Here is a 17,685-nt window from a genome sequence, read left to right on the forward strand (position 1 = left end):
TTGTTCACTGCTGAACTATATGCCATTTCTCTTGCCCTGGATCACTTAGAAGATAAGTATTACTCAAACTGCACTATTTGTGATTCACTCAACTGATTCACTCAGTTCTCTACTGGCCCTGGCATAAAAAACCCTATATTGGACTTTGGTTACTATATTGGATGTTAGTTCACACCCTGTTCTTGCAGATATTTAAAACTGACTGGCCCATTTCTTTTTAACATCTACTTCTATCCAGGTTTTCTTGATACCGGGCCACATTGGTATTTGTGAGAACAAGCTTGTCAAAATGAGCTTGTCCAAGTTTACTTGGAGTGAGCACGTGAAAATGAGCTTTTCCAAATAAAACCCTATATTGGACTTTGGCCATCTTGCTTCTGTAAGGATTGGAAAGAGGAAGTTGTTTTAAGTAGACTACATGTTGGTGAATCACTTCCAAATCAAAGAACATGATAAGCTAAAAAACTCTGACCAACAAGCCACATTTTGCTTTATTGCCATCTTTACAATTCTCAATGATGGCACCATTTTAAACATGTTCTGTCCCAAGGTTTGTTCATAACATTAGACAGTGTTATCGGTGATGGTGACACTGTCCACCTGGGAAATGTTTTTAGTTTTTTAAAGGCCATTAACCTTTCAAATGCTATTTAAGTTTTTAATTTATACATTAGACTTTTTTTTACTGTGATTCTCTTTTAAGAATTCAAGTACATCTTGTTCAATTTGAAATTAGAAAATGGCTGTAACATCAAATAACTCCAAACCAGGACTGGAAATGCCAACTTCAGGTGACTGATGGTGGTTTTTGTCCTTTACAACTTGTATTAGTGTAGTTTTTCTCTTAACATTGTAGACTAGATGTAAAGATTGGTTTTATTTTCAAACTTTGTTTTGTTTTACTTTTAATTTCCTTTTATGGATTTTACTAAATTTGCTTTAATTTTAACTTTTGACTGTATATTTGGTGCAGATAGCCTAGATGCTTTGTGCCATAAAACACCAAAATGATCAATTAATCAATAAGTTCATCATAACATAATGAATTCTGAAGTTCATGTTACCACTTTGAAGCTTCTACTACCTTCTGTACCTCATTACACGGGCTTTGAATTGTAAGGATATAACTGAGGTATTTTTTTGCTTTCATATTTTGGAAGATTGATCATTATATGAGTCAACCTTCTTTTCTTGATATTGTGAGACTACTTCCTGAAACTGTCAAACTTGTTCTAGATAATGAGGATTTTAAAAGCCTTTTTTCTCCACCCAGCTATGCTGTGTCTTCCTAAGCCTTTTTTGTGGAATATGATAGGTTTAACTCAGCCTCTTTAGACATGATTTGTCATATTTCCTTGTTACATGGCACCCTTTTCTCACAATACTTTGTTTCGCTCCTTCTGACACTAGGGTCCATGCTGAGTATTTTCTTTCTCAGTTTCAAGCTGGTGCTAACATGCCTCTCTCTTTCCACTGGCCTTGGATCATTTTGCTTTGGCTTACATTCAGACAGGCTACTTTTTTTCTTGCTTCTCAACAGTTAGAATCCCTTTTTTCTGTATGGGGAGCTGACCCTCACAATTCTATCCGTTTATCCCTTGTTCCACTTTTCATGCCTTTGTTTTGCTTTTACAACTCTCCTACAGTCCTTGTCTATCATTCAGTTGCTTTCTGAGGCACTCCATTGATCTACTAAGAGATTCTCCCTCATTCTGTCCATGGTGGTGCAGTTATCCTCTTTGGCTCTTTTCCTTCACATGTGGATTCTTTACTGTTAGGGTATTCTGGGAAGGAATGGTGTCTTGTCCTTGATTCATTTTTCATCCACTTATCTTTGGGACATGTGGATGGTCTCCTTTCTCCATCAGTCGATTTATGTGGATATTATTGTGCATTTGTAATCACTTGTGGAATCTTTAAGGCAACACTCAACTCTTACATTTTTGGTTGATCATTTGTCTCATTCTGTTTGCAACTGTTCCATGTTGTGAATCCTCCCATCCTTTACCTGTTCCTTTCACTGTGCCATTCTACCATTCATCATGTTTCTTGATTAGGTTTAAACAGTGTCAGCAGTACCAGTGACTATTCTGTGGGTTTTGGTGTAGTAGGGCTTCATTTGACTGATTTTGTAATCTTGGCAACAATTTGCTAATAGTCCTTGAGTTATTCAGATTTTGTTTAATGGACTTTTTATCCCATTTCTTTCCTCGATTTTCTTCCATACAAATTATCCTTTCTGATATATCAGGATCCTACTACTAGTAGGCATCTGTCTGAGGCAGTATGGTCTCTTCTGTCACAGAGAACTATCAAGACTGTTAACCATCATTTCCAAGTTTTCCCTCCAGGTTATTTGTGGGACCCAAGACAACTGGGGTCTGGGATTTCATAATTGAACTGCCCTGTCTTAACTGATTTTTTAATATTTCCCATTTTACCATGGAGTTCTTTCTCTTACTAAGGTGGGCTTTTTCTTCAGGACTATGGATGACCAAAGTAGAGGTCTTGATTGCCTATCATTTTATTACCAATTCTCATCAGTCCAGTTCTTATCTTTGATTAGGTGCATTCAACCTTGTGGCAGATACCTTTCTGGTCCAGTCTCTATGTTGGATCCTTTTGATTGCTCCCTACTGCCTAATACAATCATGTATTCCTCGTCTAATTTGGCTTCAAACTGCTTTTTTCTAACCTTTACTCCATCTCTTGTATCTTAATCTCAGTCTCTGGTAATTCATCCTGACTTTTCTACTTTCTACTTTCATGCTTGAAACTTATTAGATCCTTGGTGAAAAGATCCAGATTGTCTCAGTATGTAACTTCCCTTTTAGCACATTCTATTTGCCCTTTTTCATTGTCTGTCTGTAAGCATAACTGAAACATCTTCTTCCATTGGTCTTTGAGTAGGGATCTTTCACTTCTCAATCTACTATTCCTCTTGTTACATATTTTGTCACATGTCTGTTTGATCATAGACTTCAGTCTCATCTGTTGCTGGTTATTGAGCAGCCTTATATACCACATCTGTTTTTCCTCGTACTATTTAATGTGGACTTCTCTTTTATTGCATTCCTTCTGGAATCATAGATCTCTTTGTTGTGCAGTCTTTTTAGATTGAGATGTCAGTGTTCTTCACTGCCTTACTCTTCCTCTGTTTGAATTTTTGTCCTCCTGTTCTTTGTTTCACTTGTCCTTTATAGGTCATTTCCTTGTTCTGTTCACCTGTTGGCATCTTGGGTGTGATATGTATGCCATCAACGTTTCACTCACTTTGTACTGTTTCAACTATGTTCTTCTTTATTCAAATAGATCTTTCCTTCCCAAAATTTTGGCAGCTCGTGAGGGAAATTTTTCTTCCTTCCATTTGCCATTTTTATTTCCAGTTTGATCCAGATAGATTTCTATGTCTCGTATGTGTTACATTATTTGTGTGGCTTCCTTCTGTGGTTCTTGTTCCCGCTTTTTCATCTCCTGGCAACATTACTTGGATTGTGATCTTTCTTTTTCCACTCTTACAAGTTGATTTTGGCTTTTGATTCAGTTGGCTTATTCATCCTTGTCTCGTTTTTCCTGAAGTCTGTTTCAGGTGTTGTTGCATCAGTTCAGACCTTATCTTTTCCCCAGTGTCCCACCTCTGTTGGTGGAAATTCTTCAGTCGGCATGTGGACTACATCTTCTCTGTTCATCTCCCACTTTTTTATTGAGTAGTTAGTTATTTCTCATTGGGGTTTCATCTCCCACTTTCTTTATTGGGTAGCTGGTTATTCTTTTTCGGGGTACTGTTGCAATCTTTAAAACTTCAGTGAAGTTGTGGCTGTGTAAGTTATCTTTTTTATATGTACATTTTAATTTTTCTCAATGGCATGCCCCTTTTTTCTTTTATTAAAGATCTTACTCTGTGATGAGTGTTGCATGTCCAGATATACTTAATATATTGGCCTGGCATGGCCAAGCGCGTTAAGGCGTGCGACTTGTAATCTGAGGGTCGCGGGTTCACATCCGCATCGTGCCAAACATGCTCGCCCTTTCAGCCGTGGGGGCGTTATAATATGACAGTCAATCCCACTATTCGTTGGTAAAAGAGTAGCCCAAGAGTTGGCGGTGGGTGGTGATGACTAGCTGCCTTCCCTCTAGTCTTACACTACTAAATTAGGGACGGCTAGCACAGATAGCCCTCGAGTAGTTTTGTGCGAAATTCCAAAACAAACAAACTTAATATATTTCATATATGCACTGTATTAACTATTGTGAAATGATAAAATACAATATACTCATGACCAGTATTGCACATTGTTGAGACTGGATGTTCCACAAGATTGATAATAGATTTCTCTTTGCAGTATATTTCCTTCATTAATATGCCTGTTTTGGACCATGCTAACATAGGAATGTACATGGGTAAAGCAGAAGCATATATCTGATCATCCCTGCCACCTCTTCAAATGAGTAAATCAGAAGTGGTAGGATTTTTTATTGCCACCCTTGCACTGTCTCCAGTTTTGGTGTTCCTCCAGGCTTTCCACTATGTTTTATACCCCTTGATCTTCTAATGGAGTATGGGATTTTTTGCCATTTTCCTGTTCTGAGCCACTGGAATGGTGGACTATGGAGGTATCTTCCTGAATGTTAATCAAGCAGTAATAAACAAAAATTAAAAATCTATTCATCAGAAAGTAGGGTAGTGTTGTTTAGCTGGCGTAAATGGAATGTGTTCCTCTAATCATGTGCTTCATTTTTGTACAGTAGGCTCTGAGGGTTGATGTTGCATCCAGCTTTAGTCTGGATCTATGCAGAGGTTGCAGTTGCATATAACTGGTTGAGGCAATCCCTTCCATTTGGAAAAAATTGGCAGTATATGATGTGTTTTATACTTTCATACAGGACTGCGTAAAATTAATGTTGCACCTGTCTACTAATAAATATACTCCACCCCCCATGCATTTATCTGTTGGTGTATCTGTATCTATCATAATATTCTCAATCCAGACCATTTCTCTCAGATGTTTTTTTTGCCCAGGTTGACTGCATCGATCATAACATACAATATGAATGCAAGGTGCTTCCACTGTGTGTTTTGTCTGGATGGACTGCACTTGCTATATTGAATAACCACAAAGCACTTCTCATGGATATTCTTGCCTAGGATGATCGCAGTTGTTCAGACTATTATTTTTTTTTTATGTAAGGTGCTTTCATTAGATGTTTTCTGCTTGGGTGGACCACACTTATTGATCTCTCAGTTTATTGTGTACAAAATGTGGAACAAAAAATACTAGACAAGGTGCTTTTACTGAATGCTTTCTGCTAAGCTGTACTGCACTTAACATAATCCAACATATATCAAGATGCTTGCCCTTAATGTTTTGCCCAGGCTGTTCATGCTTGATTATTTTGATAAAAATCCAAGGCACTTTCCCTGGATGTTTTATGCCCAGGCAGACCACACTTGTTGATCTTATAAATTTATGCAAGGAGCTTCCCCATTGAATTTTGTCCTTGGGCTGTTACTGGGCATAATATGCTGTATCCCAAGATGCTAGATGTTTTCTTGCTGGGTGGACCACACTTGTCCTATTCACATATGGTCCTTTAGCCAGAGTCACATATTCTGTTTGATCCTGCCTTATGTGCGAAGTGCATACTTGTTACAAAAGTAATGCTCTACCCCACAGGTGTGCATCCTATTTTACATGCAGCACACCTGTTTGTTTTTTTCATTGTCATTGTTCTCCAAATTGTTTGATTGTTCTTGTGCCTTCACTGGCTCCTCCATCTCACCAATGTGAGATTCTGGCTTTGAATGATAAGAGGTGTTATTGTTTCAGAAATTAACATTTACTAATTGAACATGCATTTGCTGTAGGCACTTCTTTTTTCTCACTCACTTCCCACTCTTCTTGGTCACTGATTTGCTGGTGTTTCTGTTTGTATATGCCAGTTCACAAAAGTGAGGATTGCAGAGATGCTGCAATGTGATTGGTGGAAGGAAGTCACTTGATCAACATATGTTGCTGCAATGATGCAAAAACTAAAGGGGTATAAAAGATTGATGCACTGTTCAAATTTTTAGCAATGCTTATAAAGCAAATCAAGGTCAATAGCTTTGGGTGATGGAGTGAGTACCTATTGGAAATGCATTTTCACTGGAAGAAAATGTTAACTTAAAAAGAACAAGTGAAACTGTCACTTAATTTTATTGAGTTTGAAAAACAAAAAATTCTTTTAGTACTTGTTTTTATTGCCATGGTTACATTTGCAGTATTTAAAGGTAATTTATCAGAAATTAATTAATTTGTATTGATAAAGATTTAAAATTAATAAATAAATTTTAAAATATGGGAGTACACTTGTACTGTGCTTGTTTACTTATTGATTTTTCACTTGTAAAATTTGGTTTATAGGAAATTCATCAAACATCTGAAGGCAGTACAGTCTCTGATTCACCTTCTAAACCATTGACTAGTTCTACAGATGAAGTTGTACCATGTGAAGAAAAGCAAATGGAAAAAGAATTACTACAATTAGATGAAAAACAAGAACGTATGGACAACACAATAACCATGGAAAAAGAAAATTTTGAAGATGAGAATAATAGTCTTTTAAAGCTAAATTGTTACAAAAAAGTATCAGATAATAAACCTGAAAAATCAACAATTAAAGAAGATGAAAAAGAAAGAGAAAAAAATGAAGATGACAGTGAAATTGATGTTGACAGTCAAAAGCTACAAAGTATAAGCAGTGAAATAAAAACAGCAAAGAAAAGTGAAGGAAAAATGGAAGAAAAAGCAGATCATGAAGAAACATTAGGAAAGAAAGAAATTAAGGAAACATCTCAATTGAAAGATCAATCTAAAGGTTTTCAAGAACCTGTATTGATCTCAAATCACAAAGAAAAATTGCCTGAAACATCTGAAAAGCCCCCCTTACCATCTACTATTAGTGATTCATATCCTGACAACAACCCTGGAGAGGCTCCACCTCCCCCCAAAAAAGGTAAATCTGTACATGTTCTCATTTGTGATAACATACTGATCATATCTCAGTAAGAACCTTTAAGAGATAATTATTTGTCTCATTTGTAAACAAGTAAACAAAAACTTTTCTATTCAACTTTTACTTTTGAATAATTTTTAAACACAGAGAAGAATAAAATGATAGAATTGAGATTTATTTAACTTTTTCTCAAATTGTCATGGCAATTTTATGGCTATCAGACAACCCATTTTGATTTGAAGTTGTCTTAAATAGTTAAAAATTATATGGTATAGAAAATTAACTGTATATATTAACAAAGGCAGTTTCTTTATTGATTTTCAGTTGAGCTTTTCACAAAGTAAATCATCTATAAAATTATTGTCCAGCATGGCCAGGTGGTTAGGGCTCTTGACTTGTAATTTGAAGGTCACAGGTTCAAATCCTTGTCACACCAAACATGCTCTCTCTTTTAGCCATGGGAGCTTTGTAATGTACCAATTAATCTCACTATTTATTACTAAAAGAGTAGCTTGAGAGTTGATGGTGATGACTAGCTGCCCTTTAGTCTTATAGTTAGACTCATCTAGCATAGATATCCCTCGTGTAGCTTTTGCATGAAATTCAAAGAACAAAGAAGTAAATGGTAAAACAAACTATACAATTACTTAAACATTTGGTAGCAGTGCTGGTGAAATAAAACGTTTGTCACCAAATCAATTTAAACATTTTGGCTATTAGCAAGTATGACACACACATACAAAGTCCTGTTTTATGTTTATGGCAAATATATTTCCATTTCTGTTTGCTTCATTGTTTGAATTGTGTAAGTGTAGAGGTACACTTATTTTTATAAACTGCAGGAGTTTTATTATTATTATTATCAAAACAGATAATGAACAATTAAATATTAATTTACCCTAGATGCTATCCATTTCCATCATTCTTGTTAGATGGTGAGAGCTAGAGGGATTAATTAAATCTTGGCTATGAAAATGTGTCCATATATAGGATAGCAAAATATGAGAGCTGATCAGACATATCTGCATGATTAAGGCTAGGCTTTCTGTGCTACTTAATTTTAGATTAGAACGACATACTTTTTTACACACACAGCCAGATTATGATACCTGTTTGAAAGTATATACAGTAGCTGCAAGAATGGAGCTTTATACTTGTAGTAACAGAATTAGCATTATTACGTGAAAATATTGTGATCGTAATCAGTTATTGAATTAATGTTAAAAATAATAAATATTTTTACCTTATTCTGAACATATCACTACTTCATTTTGTTATTTTTATGGAATTATTTTAGTGAAAAGGAAAAATCTCATTATTAGATTACTTGAAAACATTTTCTATTTCAACAAAAAGTCAATACATTAGGCTTATAATACAATATATTTATTTAATTGATAACTAGTTTCAAATTAATCGTGTGTAATTTAAGATTTGCCAGAATTATATTTTAGGAATTTGATTTTACTGCTGTCTGGTAAAATACTTAGCTTTCTAACAATGAAAAAACTGTTATATATAAATAATTTTATTAAATATCATGTAATAACTGACTTAAAGATTGACTCCTTTGACACTGTTAATGATAGGTGAAATAAAACTTGGTTGACAGCTCCTAAAGATTGGATTACTGCATTTAAATTATTTCATATTCACTCTGGTTTTATTGCACTGATTTATTAACTTAAGCTCAAGTTAGGCGAAATGAAGTAGTTATCTTATTAAATATTCTAGCTACTGTTTTTGAGTTGCAATGGACAATTTAAGAGGAATGTGAAAAAAAAAGTCTACAGTTAACCTGATTTTTTATAACAGATATTCAGGTTATTTACCAGCAGATTTATTTCTTTTTATAACTTTTGAATGTGTGGTGCTATTCATAGGAAAAGTAAGAAAATAAAAAAAATTTGATTATTATAGTAGTATTTTGACATATACTTGTTTCATGTTGTAATTCATGTTGCTTGAAATTTTGACTTATGGAAAAAAAGTGATGATTTTAAAATTCAGTTTACAAGACAGCAATTAAATATCCATGCAAGGTAAAAACTAATCATAATGCTTTATTATTTTATGCAAGTGAAAAAAGTACTAAATCATTGTTCTAAGATGTACATAGTACCATGTTTATAACTAGTGAGTGTCATATGCAAAAATAAGCTCATATTTACTTATGCTTTTTTAAACATAAAGGTTCAGTGATTTTCAGCTGCAAGTTTCTGACCTTAAAGTATTTGTTCAAAGAACATATCTATATGAAAACAGAATAATTCTTTTATTTTTTTATTTTACCAGTTCATTCCCTAACTACACTTTAACCTGTACTCTGTTTTCTGTAATACAATTGTTAGTAATATGTACATTATGAGCGATAACATATGTGCTTTATCTGTAATACAGTTGTTAATAATATGCACATTGTGAGGGGAACAGCTTTATTGAATATTTACAGATAAAGTTAAAAACAAAACCATTATGTAATTAATTCAGGTTAAATAATTTGCTTGATTATCATTTTGCAATATAGGTATATATATTTACAATTCTGCAATTACAGTTATGAAGTTAAAAGCATCAGACAAAATTCAAAACATGTATACAGTTCTTTGCTTCTTATAAACACAGTTAAAAAACTTTAACTTGATTATTTATTATGTGCTAAGTAATCTGTAAATGGCAATGATAAATCATATTTTTATGTTATTGTGTGTTTAATATTTAAGTATATACGGTTAAAAGAAGGTAAAACCTCATTTACAGGAATTTTCTTGCACCTAAAATGCAAAATTACCATATACACAGTATCTTCATTAATGTTCTTGCATGATTGATTAAAAAAACTTCTAGTTGTTTGAAATGAATATTTTATTATTATGACTATTATTACATTCACAGAAGAACTCACCACATGTTGACTGTATTTAGTAATATAGCAGTAGATGATGATGATTTAACAAGTGAGTATTCTGAAACACACACTGGCTGTACCCTGATGAGAGTGTATTTTCTCTGCCTATCTAACCATTGATATGAATCTTTCCAACCTTCATACTCCACTGTATTGTTCCTAGTAATTTAACTGTGATATTGTTCACCTATGTCTATGTGCCTCTATTTAATACTCATATATAAGCTCCTCTTATTGACTTTTTTTGACAGCAGAACCTTATGACAAGTTTTATGGGTTTCTCTTATGTATTGTATAACTTTAGTTAACCTACACTCTAGACAGTTATTTTGATCAGTATTATTGGGTTTTGAGTTTATTGTCTGTTTTCATTAATTTTAATTAAAAGAAAAACCGAAACATTTTGGACATGAATTTTCACATCCATATCTCTGATACAGAATCTTTTAGTGCTCCTAATGTGTCCCCTCTATAGTCTAGTGTTCTCTAGGAATTGGGGTAGGCCCACTTTCTGTGGGGGATGCCAGATACCTCACATGATTAGAGATGGATTATTACATAAGTTTAATGTTTCTTCTCTGAGCTGGGCAGACTGGTGAGAATTTGGAATCTATTTTTGTGATTTTTTTCCATTGTTCAGGTAGCTAATCACATGACTGGGATGGACATCCTACCTCCTGCATCATTTTATACAACTAGTGCATCAAGTTTGTGATGTTTTGGTATATCTCCTATGGCTTATGATTCTTCTCTCTCTTTGTAGGGAGAAAATTATTACTTAGTCTTTCCACCTTCACCAAACATTGCTCTGCTTGCTTGAAGACAGAACTCAGTTTAGATTCTCAGATGTTGGATCTCTTTTTTAACTTTGGGGTTCTAGGCCTGTTGCCTCTATTCTTCTTAACCTAACTCATTTTTCTGGGATTTGGTTGTTCCTTTGAACAATTTTGCATTTTTGATCTTCTTTACAGCTGTTTTCTGAGGCCATTCATGTGCCTTCTCATTTTTTAAAGGATTTTAATCATTTACCGACTTTTAATTTGTTAAGGTTATCAGCTTCTGCTTTTTTCTTGGCCTCTTGATTGATTTCCTGCTGGGATCTTTGCTTAAGAGCATTTGACTTCCTTCTTTGTCCTTTAGAGGTTTCTGAGAAACTCCTTTTCTCAGATATTTGATTTTGATAGGTATTCCAATACCACTTTTTTCTTTAGACAAAGGCCTTTCACCTTTCTCAGTCATCTGTGTTATGGTTTACTTTATATCCTTTTCAGGTTTTCATATCTTCTGCGTTGGATTTATGTTGTATTGGAACACAAGGGAGATTCTGGCCTTAACAGCAGACATGCTATGCTTGTGTATACTGCTGACAATGGCATAAGTGACTACCCTATTAGGTAAGGTCCTGTGGGAACTTGACACAGATGGCTTTGGTCTGTATGAAAGATGTTTGCCTCCAATCAGGGGGTCATACAGATTCTTACCAGCAGGTTGGTCCTTGATTTTATATCTCCTTCTACATTATCATTTCCCTCCCCAAGGATCATTTTACATCCATTCGTCAGGTGCAACCCATTTGGGATTTTCTGCTCAAAGAGGCTGTATAGTGCTTCAACTACTGTCTCAAAGATTTGTTTTCCCAATTGTTTGTAATAATAAAGAAGATAGGCAGTTGGTGACTTGTCATTTACTGTTCTCATTTCTTCCAGCCTCTTTGGTTTACCATGGAATTATCTCTCTTTCTCTAGTGGCACTTTGCATCCAGTTTATGGATAGTTAGATAGTTAGATCTTTTTCACATCATCTTCACCCAGTGAGCATTCACATTTTCCATGATATAAATTACTGGATTTTTCTCACTCCTTCCTGTCACTTGACAGAGCTTCACATTTGAGTTCTTGCAGTTTGGCCCAACCTTCTCCTTTATGCCTTCAAACCATTCAGAGTCATATTTTTCATACTGTAATCTCTTTCTCCATTGGCAGGTGCAGTTTTTTCCCTTTTGGAGATGTTGGTATCCTTGGAATCACTCATTCCTTGGGGTTGGACCTTTATGCATATCCTTTAGTAGCCATTACAATACCATTGAAACATTTGCAAGAAAGTGCTGGATTGTCCAGTGACCCTATTAACTTCCATCCCACTTGACCTTGGCTGGTGGTTATACAGGGACAACACAAAAAATAGGTGTCCCTTTCCTGCCACCATGTCTTGAGATACATCTTTCACAGATGCTTCTTTTCATGAATGGGAAGCTTGTGTAGAAGATATGATATTCAAGGGCCTCTGAACAAAACAGGAATCTCCTCTCCACATCAATCTTTTAGAGCTTTTAGCACTTCTATGAGCTATATTTTGGGGTCTCAAATTGTTGTGAGGGAAGGTGGCAGTGCTTTATGTGGACAATTACACAATGGTCTCCCACATTTCCAAGCAATAGGCATGTACTTCAGGCCTTTCTGTTTTCAGACATTAGATCTTCTCTTTTGGGTTTACAGTTATTAGATAGCTTTCACTGCTTATCATATTTCATGTTATGAATTTAGTACTAGATCAGTTACTTTATTGCAATGGAGTTCTTCCCATAGAATGAATTTTTCATTAACAAGTTTTATGTTGGATCTGCTCTTCTCTCTGGATGCTTATGTTTGTTACTTTTGTAACTTACTGAAATACTTAGCTCCCATTTTTCTGGTCTCTTGTCCTTCACCCTCTGGCTTTGGGCATAGATGCTTTCAGCTTTGATTGAATGGGTCTTGGATGGATCAGATATTTATTTTCCCAGGACTTTTTACCATTCCACTTATGTTCTATTATATCCCAATAGGTCCTTTTTTTCTAAAACTTCAGTAATTAGAGAAGGAAATAAATCTTTCTATTCTATTCATCTTCACTCCATTTACAATTTTATGGATTCTTGGATCTGAATCGTCTTTTATTTTCAATTCATGCCTTTAATGCTCTGTTGTGGACATTGGAAAAATAGAGGCTTTTTCAGGTCTCATCTTATCAAATTTTTGGTATCTCAATGTTCCTGGCATCTTGGTTGCATCATCTGCTACAGAAGATTGTACAGGCTGGTATGTGGACCACATGTAATACACATATTATTTGCATGATTTGGTGGTTGCTTCCCCAGAAAATGTTGAGCTATCCCTTGTGATTATTCTTCATGCTCTTGCTGGTTTATTACAGAACTGAGAAACTTCATTTATTTTGTGTTTTCTATTTCAGTATCCTCTCACAAGTTTCACTGGGATCCCAGTTTGGTTTGGTTTGTTGCAGTTTGTACTTCTTCAGGTCAGATTTCAATAGTGTCACATTACTAAACAAGAACAAACCATACAGTGGCCCTCATGCCCTAGCTACTACACCTTGGATCTTGATTTGGGTCCATTGCCCTCTAATTCCAAGGATAAAATGTGGGGTCTTATCTGCCTGGTTGGGGGCTTGACTAATTCATGTTTTTTCAAAAGATGTTAGGCTTTTGTCTCTTTGGCTGGTCTGGATGAAGAGCATACCTGCTTCAGAAGTAGTGTGGACTCCACTAGTGTGTTATTACTACAATTTATTTTTAGCAAACCTCTTTTCTATGCAAATTTGCCAATTTGAGATTCTAGCTAAAGTGTGAGAGGAGGTGTGTTTCAGAAGTTTACATTTTCTTATTCTAAAAATGTATTTTCAATAATACTTATCTCCCACCCTTCCTTCCCATGAAATGGCCAGTTTGTGGTCTGTTAATTTGGACCATCTTAAAAAGTGAATAGGAAGTAATAACCGAGAACTAATAGACATATCTGATATTGGGATGCACTGGCATAGTTAGAGAGAATGACAATATTTAAATCACTATGGGCAGTAGAGTATAAAGGCTGGAATAAGTGAGGTAAGATTCATATCAGTGTTTTGATAGGCAGAGAAGAGAAACTTTAATTGAGATAAAGACTTATGAGCAGAGTTATGTATAATCAGAAGAAAATTTTTGGTATAGGAAAATGTTAAATTGCCAGTTTTAACACCCATTCTTCTCTCCTTTCAAATTGTGAGCTTGTTCTAGTTTTCTCTAATCAACTTGGCTTAATTTTAGCTGTCCTAAAAAGTAAAATATTTACTGTAGAGAATATAAAAGATACAATGTATTTTGACAATACCTTGTTTTGTTTTTATGTATGATACAGAAATAAAGCTACAAGGTTTGTATACTTATGGCAAGAAAATATGATTTATAGATGAAAAAAATATTGGCACATTAAAATGTTAAAATCTTTAAGTGGGACTTACAACTTAAATTTATTTTCAGAGGTGATCAAGCACTGGAAAGAAATATTAAGTGAATAAATGCAGCCAAAATTTGCTAATGTTACTTAGACTACTGTCAGTGCTTAATCACCTGCTTCTATAATTTTTGAACAGTCATGCTTGTTACTTTTTAATGTTTGGCCTGATGTGGAACAGCAATATTAATTCAAAATTAATATTTAAATCTTCACATAAAAATATTTATAAGGCGATTGATCACTAAAACAATGTAAATGTAATTTCAGTGAAGCGAGGTCCAGGTCGTCCTCGAAAATATCCTCTTCCTCAACCTAAACTTGAATCAAAAACAGATATTGAACAAAAGATTAGCCAAGTAAAGCATGAAGCCTCCAAACTAATGGATGGAAAGGAAAAACGAATAACTAAACAAGAACCAGATGAAGATGGAAAAAGTGCATCTTCATCTCAAGATGTGGATATGAAAGAGGAATTGCCAGTTGAAGAACTTCTTTCAGATACTAAATCCAAAGCACCATCATCTGTCAGTGATTCTGTTCCAAATAGCCCTTCTTCCACATCACAAGGGTAAGAATGTTTTATCTTGAATTTTCATGTCTGAACTTTATTTTTAACTTCAAGTCAGCAATTCTCTGACCTTCATTTGTTCATATTGTGTCAAGTCACATTGTGGAGCTTTTGGGTAGCCAACCCTTTTAAATGTACATGTGATGATAACAATGTGGAAAAAACAGTGTTTTTTCTACTGTAACCTTCAATTTGAAAGCCTCAATCACAGAACATTTTTTAGATCCTTCTGAAACAATTTTAAAGAATGCAGTGAAATACATTGATCTATGTGACTTTTATATCTGAAGAAGCTTGTGTAAAATAGAAAGGATAACATATATAACTGAGAATGTATAAAAATTTCAGAATTTTCTTATGCATGTCACTGAGAAAAAGATGTTTCATCAGATACTCGTAGTTGTTGCTTTTCTTTTGATGTTGTGATGCATTTTAACCTATTCCTTTTCATGCGACACAAATATGAATTACAGTCACATGTACATTTATTTTTCTATGTTTCTGTTAATCTGATACTTCAGTATAAACTAATTTTCTCAACAAATTTATTAGAACCCTCACATAACAAGATATTTGAGCATAATGTGGACTATATAATTAAACTAAAAACTTTAGCTTCTGACAGCGTTATGAGAGAGAGAGAGAGAAAAAAAAAGGAAACAGTGTACAATACACAAAACAGTTCAGACTAACAAGTATGTCAGATTAAGAACAGCATTTTTATGTGAGCTTACTCTAAAGAATGTGGAAATCTCTATGTAAAATCTGTATAAGTTTGTTCCAGACTGAAAAAAAAGATAGCTTTATGGGCCCAGTTCTATGTACTATCATTTTCAGGATGCTTTACTACTTACATCACTATTAATTCAAATAAAAGAGTTAGCCTACAGAATCTCACATAAAAGGAGGTGCAGTGAATTTAAAAAAAAAAGACCCAAAACTCATGTTCTTTTGAATAGTCACCTACATTATTGTTGATCATTTTAGTTGGAAAATAATAGATGATATAATTCAGAGGTATCATCTGTTTTGTCACTGGAAAATATCAATGTCTAATGTTGTACAGTATGTTCTACTTAGTCTTTCACATGATAAAATATACATGATACCATAGATTAATGCTGTCAGAACAATAGGTAACTTATAAATGTCAAAAGAATATCACAATTAATTGTTTGCATATTTTGAATTTAGTTCAGACTAATTATTCACATCCCATTAAAGTCTGGAATGATTTTCAGAAGCAATTAGTCATATTTGTACAAGTTAACATGAACATAAGACATTTCTTTTGGATTTCTTTATTTCAATAATATACAAATTATCCATGGTGGTAATGTTACACAATATTTACCATAATATGTCTTTGTATCTATTTCAATACATTTTCATACAAAAAGTAGATTATGAAGATATTTTTTTTTTTGAAGAGGCTAAAATCTACACAGTACAATAAAGGGTATATATTACCTTAATATGGTTAGGTGTTCATAAAGTTGCTGTGAGGGAGGTTTATCATAATTTCCAAGCCTCAAACTGGGACAGTTTTCAGTTTTTATTATAGGTACTGGCACTGGTATAATAAAGTGCTTTCATAACCTAACTCCTCTTAAGCTTTAATGCTGACACCAAAAAGAAAAAGGAATACTGGTAGTTTATATCTCTAACATTTATTTAAATTCAACAGGCAAGGAACATCAAAATTTCATTAATTTTTCACGGAACATTTTTTTGTGACCATTCATATTTTTCATTTGAATGAACTCTCTTCAAAAAATCTTTATTATTTTTTATTTTTCCAAATAACTCACTGCAACTCAAGTCAGTATTGAGTTTACAATGCAACAGTTCTTTTACTGTTGATTCATTCATTAGACCTCTTTCTTGAGACCAAATGCTGTTCATCACTAAAAATACTCTTTCAACAGGGGCAGAAGTGCCTGGTAAACAAAAATGTACTCCATAGCTTGCCTGAGACTAGGTACAAAAATACTTTAATCTTTGAAGTGGTTGAAAAGTTCTACCCAGTTTTCTTCACAACCTATTTCTTTTGCTTTCGACTTGTCACATTTTGATGACCAGAATGATTTAGCAAGAACAACTTAAATAAACAGATCATCAACATTGATTGCAGCATTTCTAAGCATTTCATTAATTTTTTCGGCAGCTGCTTCTATGTCAGGCTACAAGAAAATACTGTCTTTTATCCAAACAAAGTATTCCCCACCACCAAAACTGTTTTCCCACAGCTTAAAATAAGACAGGCAGCAATCATAAAAACTGGTAAATTCCTTCCTAATCAAGTCTGCCTGGCTTCCTCCCTCTTCCTCTAGTACACTGAGTTTGTTTGTTTTTTGCACCAAGGGGAATAAAGTTATTCTCTCCTCTTTCTTTTAGGTTGCTTTTCAACTTATTAAGTTCTGTAACAATATCATTTACAGTTGCTTTTGTTTACTCCATGGCTAAAATCACTTTGTTGAACAAGCCTAATTGTCCATTAAAAAACCATAGATACATTTCTCCACATTTACTCTCAAAAATTATTTTTATCAAAAATGGGCACTATTCTTGTGAACAAAAATATGATTTCAGCCCTTCATACATCTGGAGAATTCTCTCAACAACTGGTAACAAAGACAGAAATCATGTATTTCCATATTGGAGAACCTTCTTGTACTTAATTTCTACAAATTCACAGAATTTTTTTAGGTGTGTAACATGCACAGTGCAAATATAGAAATACTTGTAAATTTTGACCACCAAGCTTTCTACTTCAGTAGGAAGGACATCAACTGCAGTTTGGAGACAGTTATGTGCAATATGAGCACCACAACCAACACCCACAGTATTTCTACCAAGTTCCTTCATCAATTGACTAAATACATTTTTTTCCCTTTCTCTTTACACCTCCAAAATTTGTATTGTAGTTGTCATCACAA

General features: G+C 34.1%; 1 protein-coding gene across 17 annotated transcripts in view; it reads left to right on the top strand.

Annotated features, from left to right (window-relative positions):
- The window catches only part of LOC143248987 (bromodomain-containing protein 8-like), a 154,349-nt gene that overhangs the window by 88,492 nt on the left and 48,172 nt on the right, over nucleotides 1-17,685 (top strand). For all 17 annotated transcript variants that reach the window (XR_013027314.1, XR_013027315.1, XR_013027318.1 and 14 more), the window contains 2 exons: nucleotides 6,405-6,996; nucleotides 14,446-14,746. Coding sequence is in view for 9 of the 17 variants with exons in the window: in XM_076498085.1 (XP_076354200.1) it covers nucleotides 6,405-6,996; nucleotides 14,446-14,746 (893 nt within the window). In the remaining 8 variants the exon portion in view is untranslated. The remainder of the gene's footprint in view (nucleotides 1-6,404; nucleotides 6,997-14,445; nucleotides 14,747-17,685) is intronic.

Source organism: Tachypleus tridentatus, chromosome 4 (assembly GCF_004210375.1).
Source record: "Tachypleus tridentatus isolate NWPU-2018 chromosome 4, ASM421037v1, whole genome shotgun sequence".
Lineage (NCBI taxonomy): Eukaryota > Metazoa > Arthropoda > Merostomata > Xiphosura > Limulidae > Tachypleus > Tachypleus tridentatus.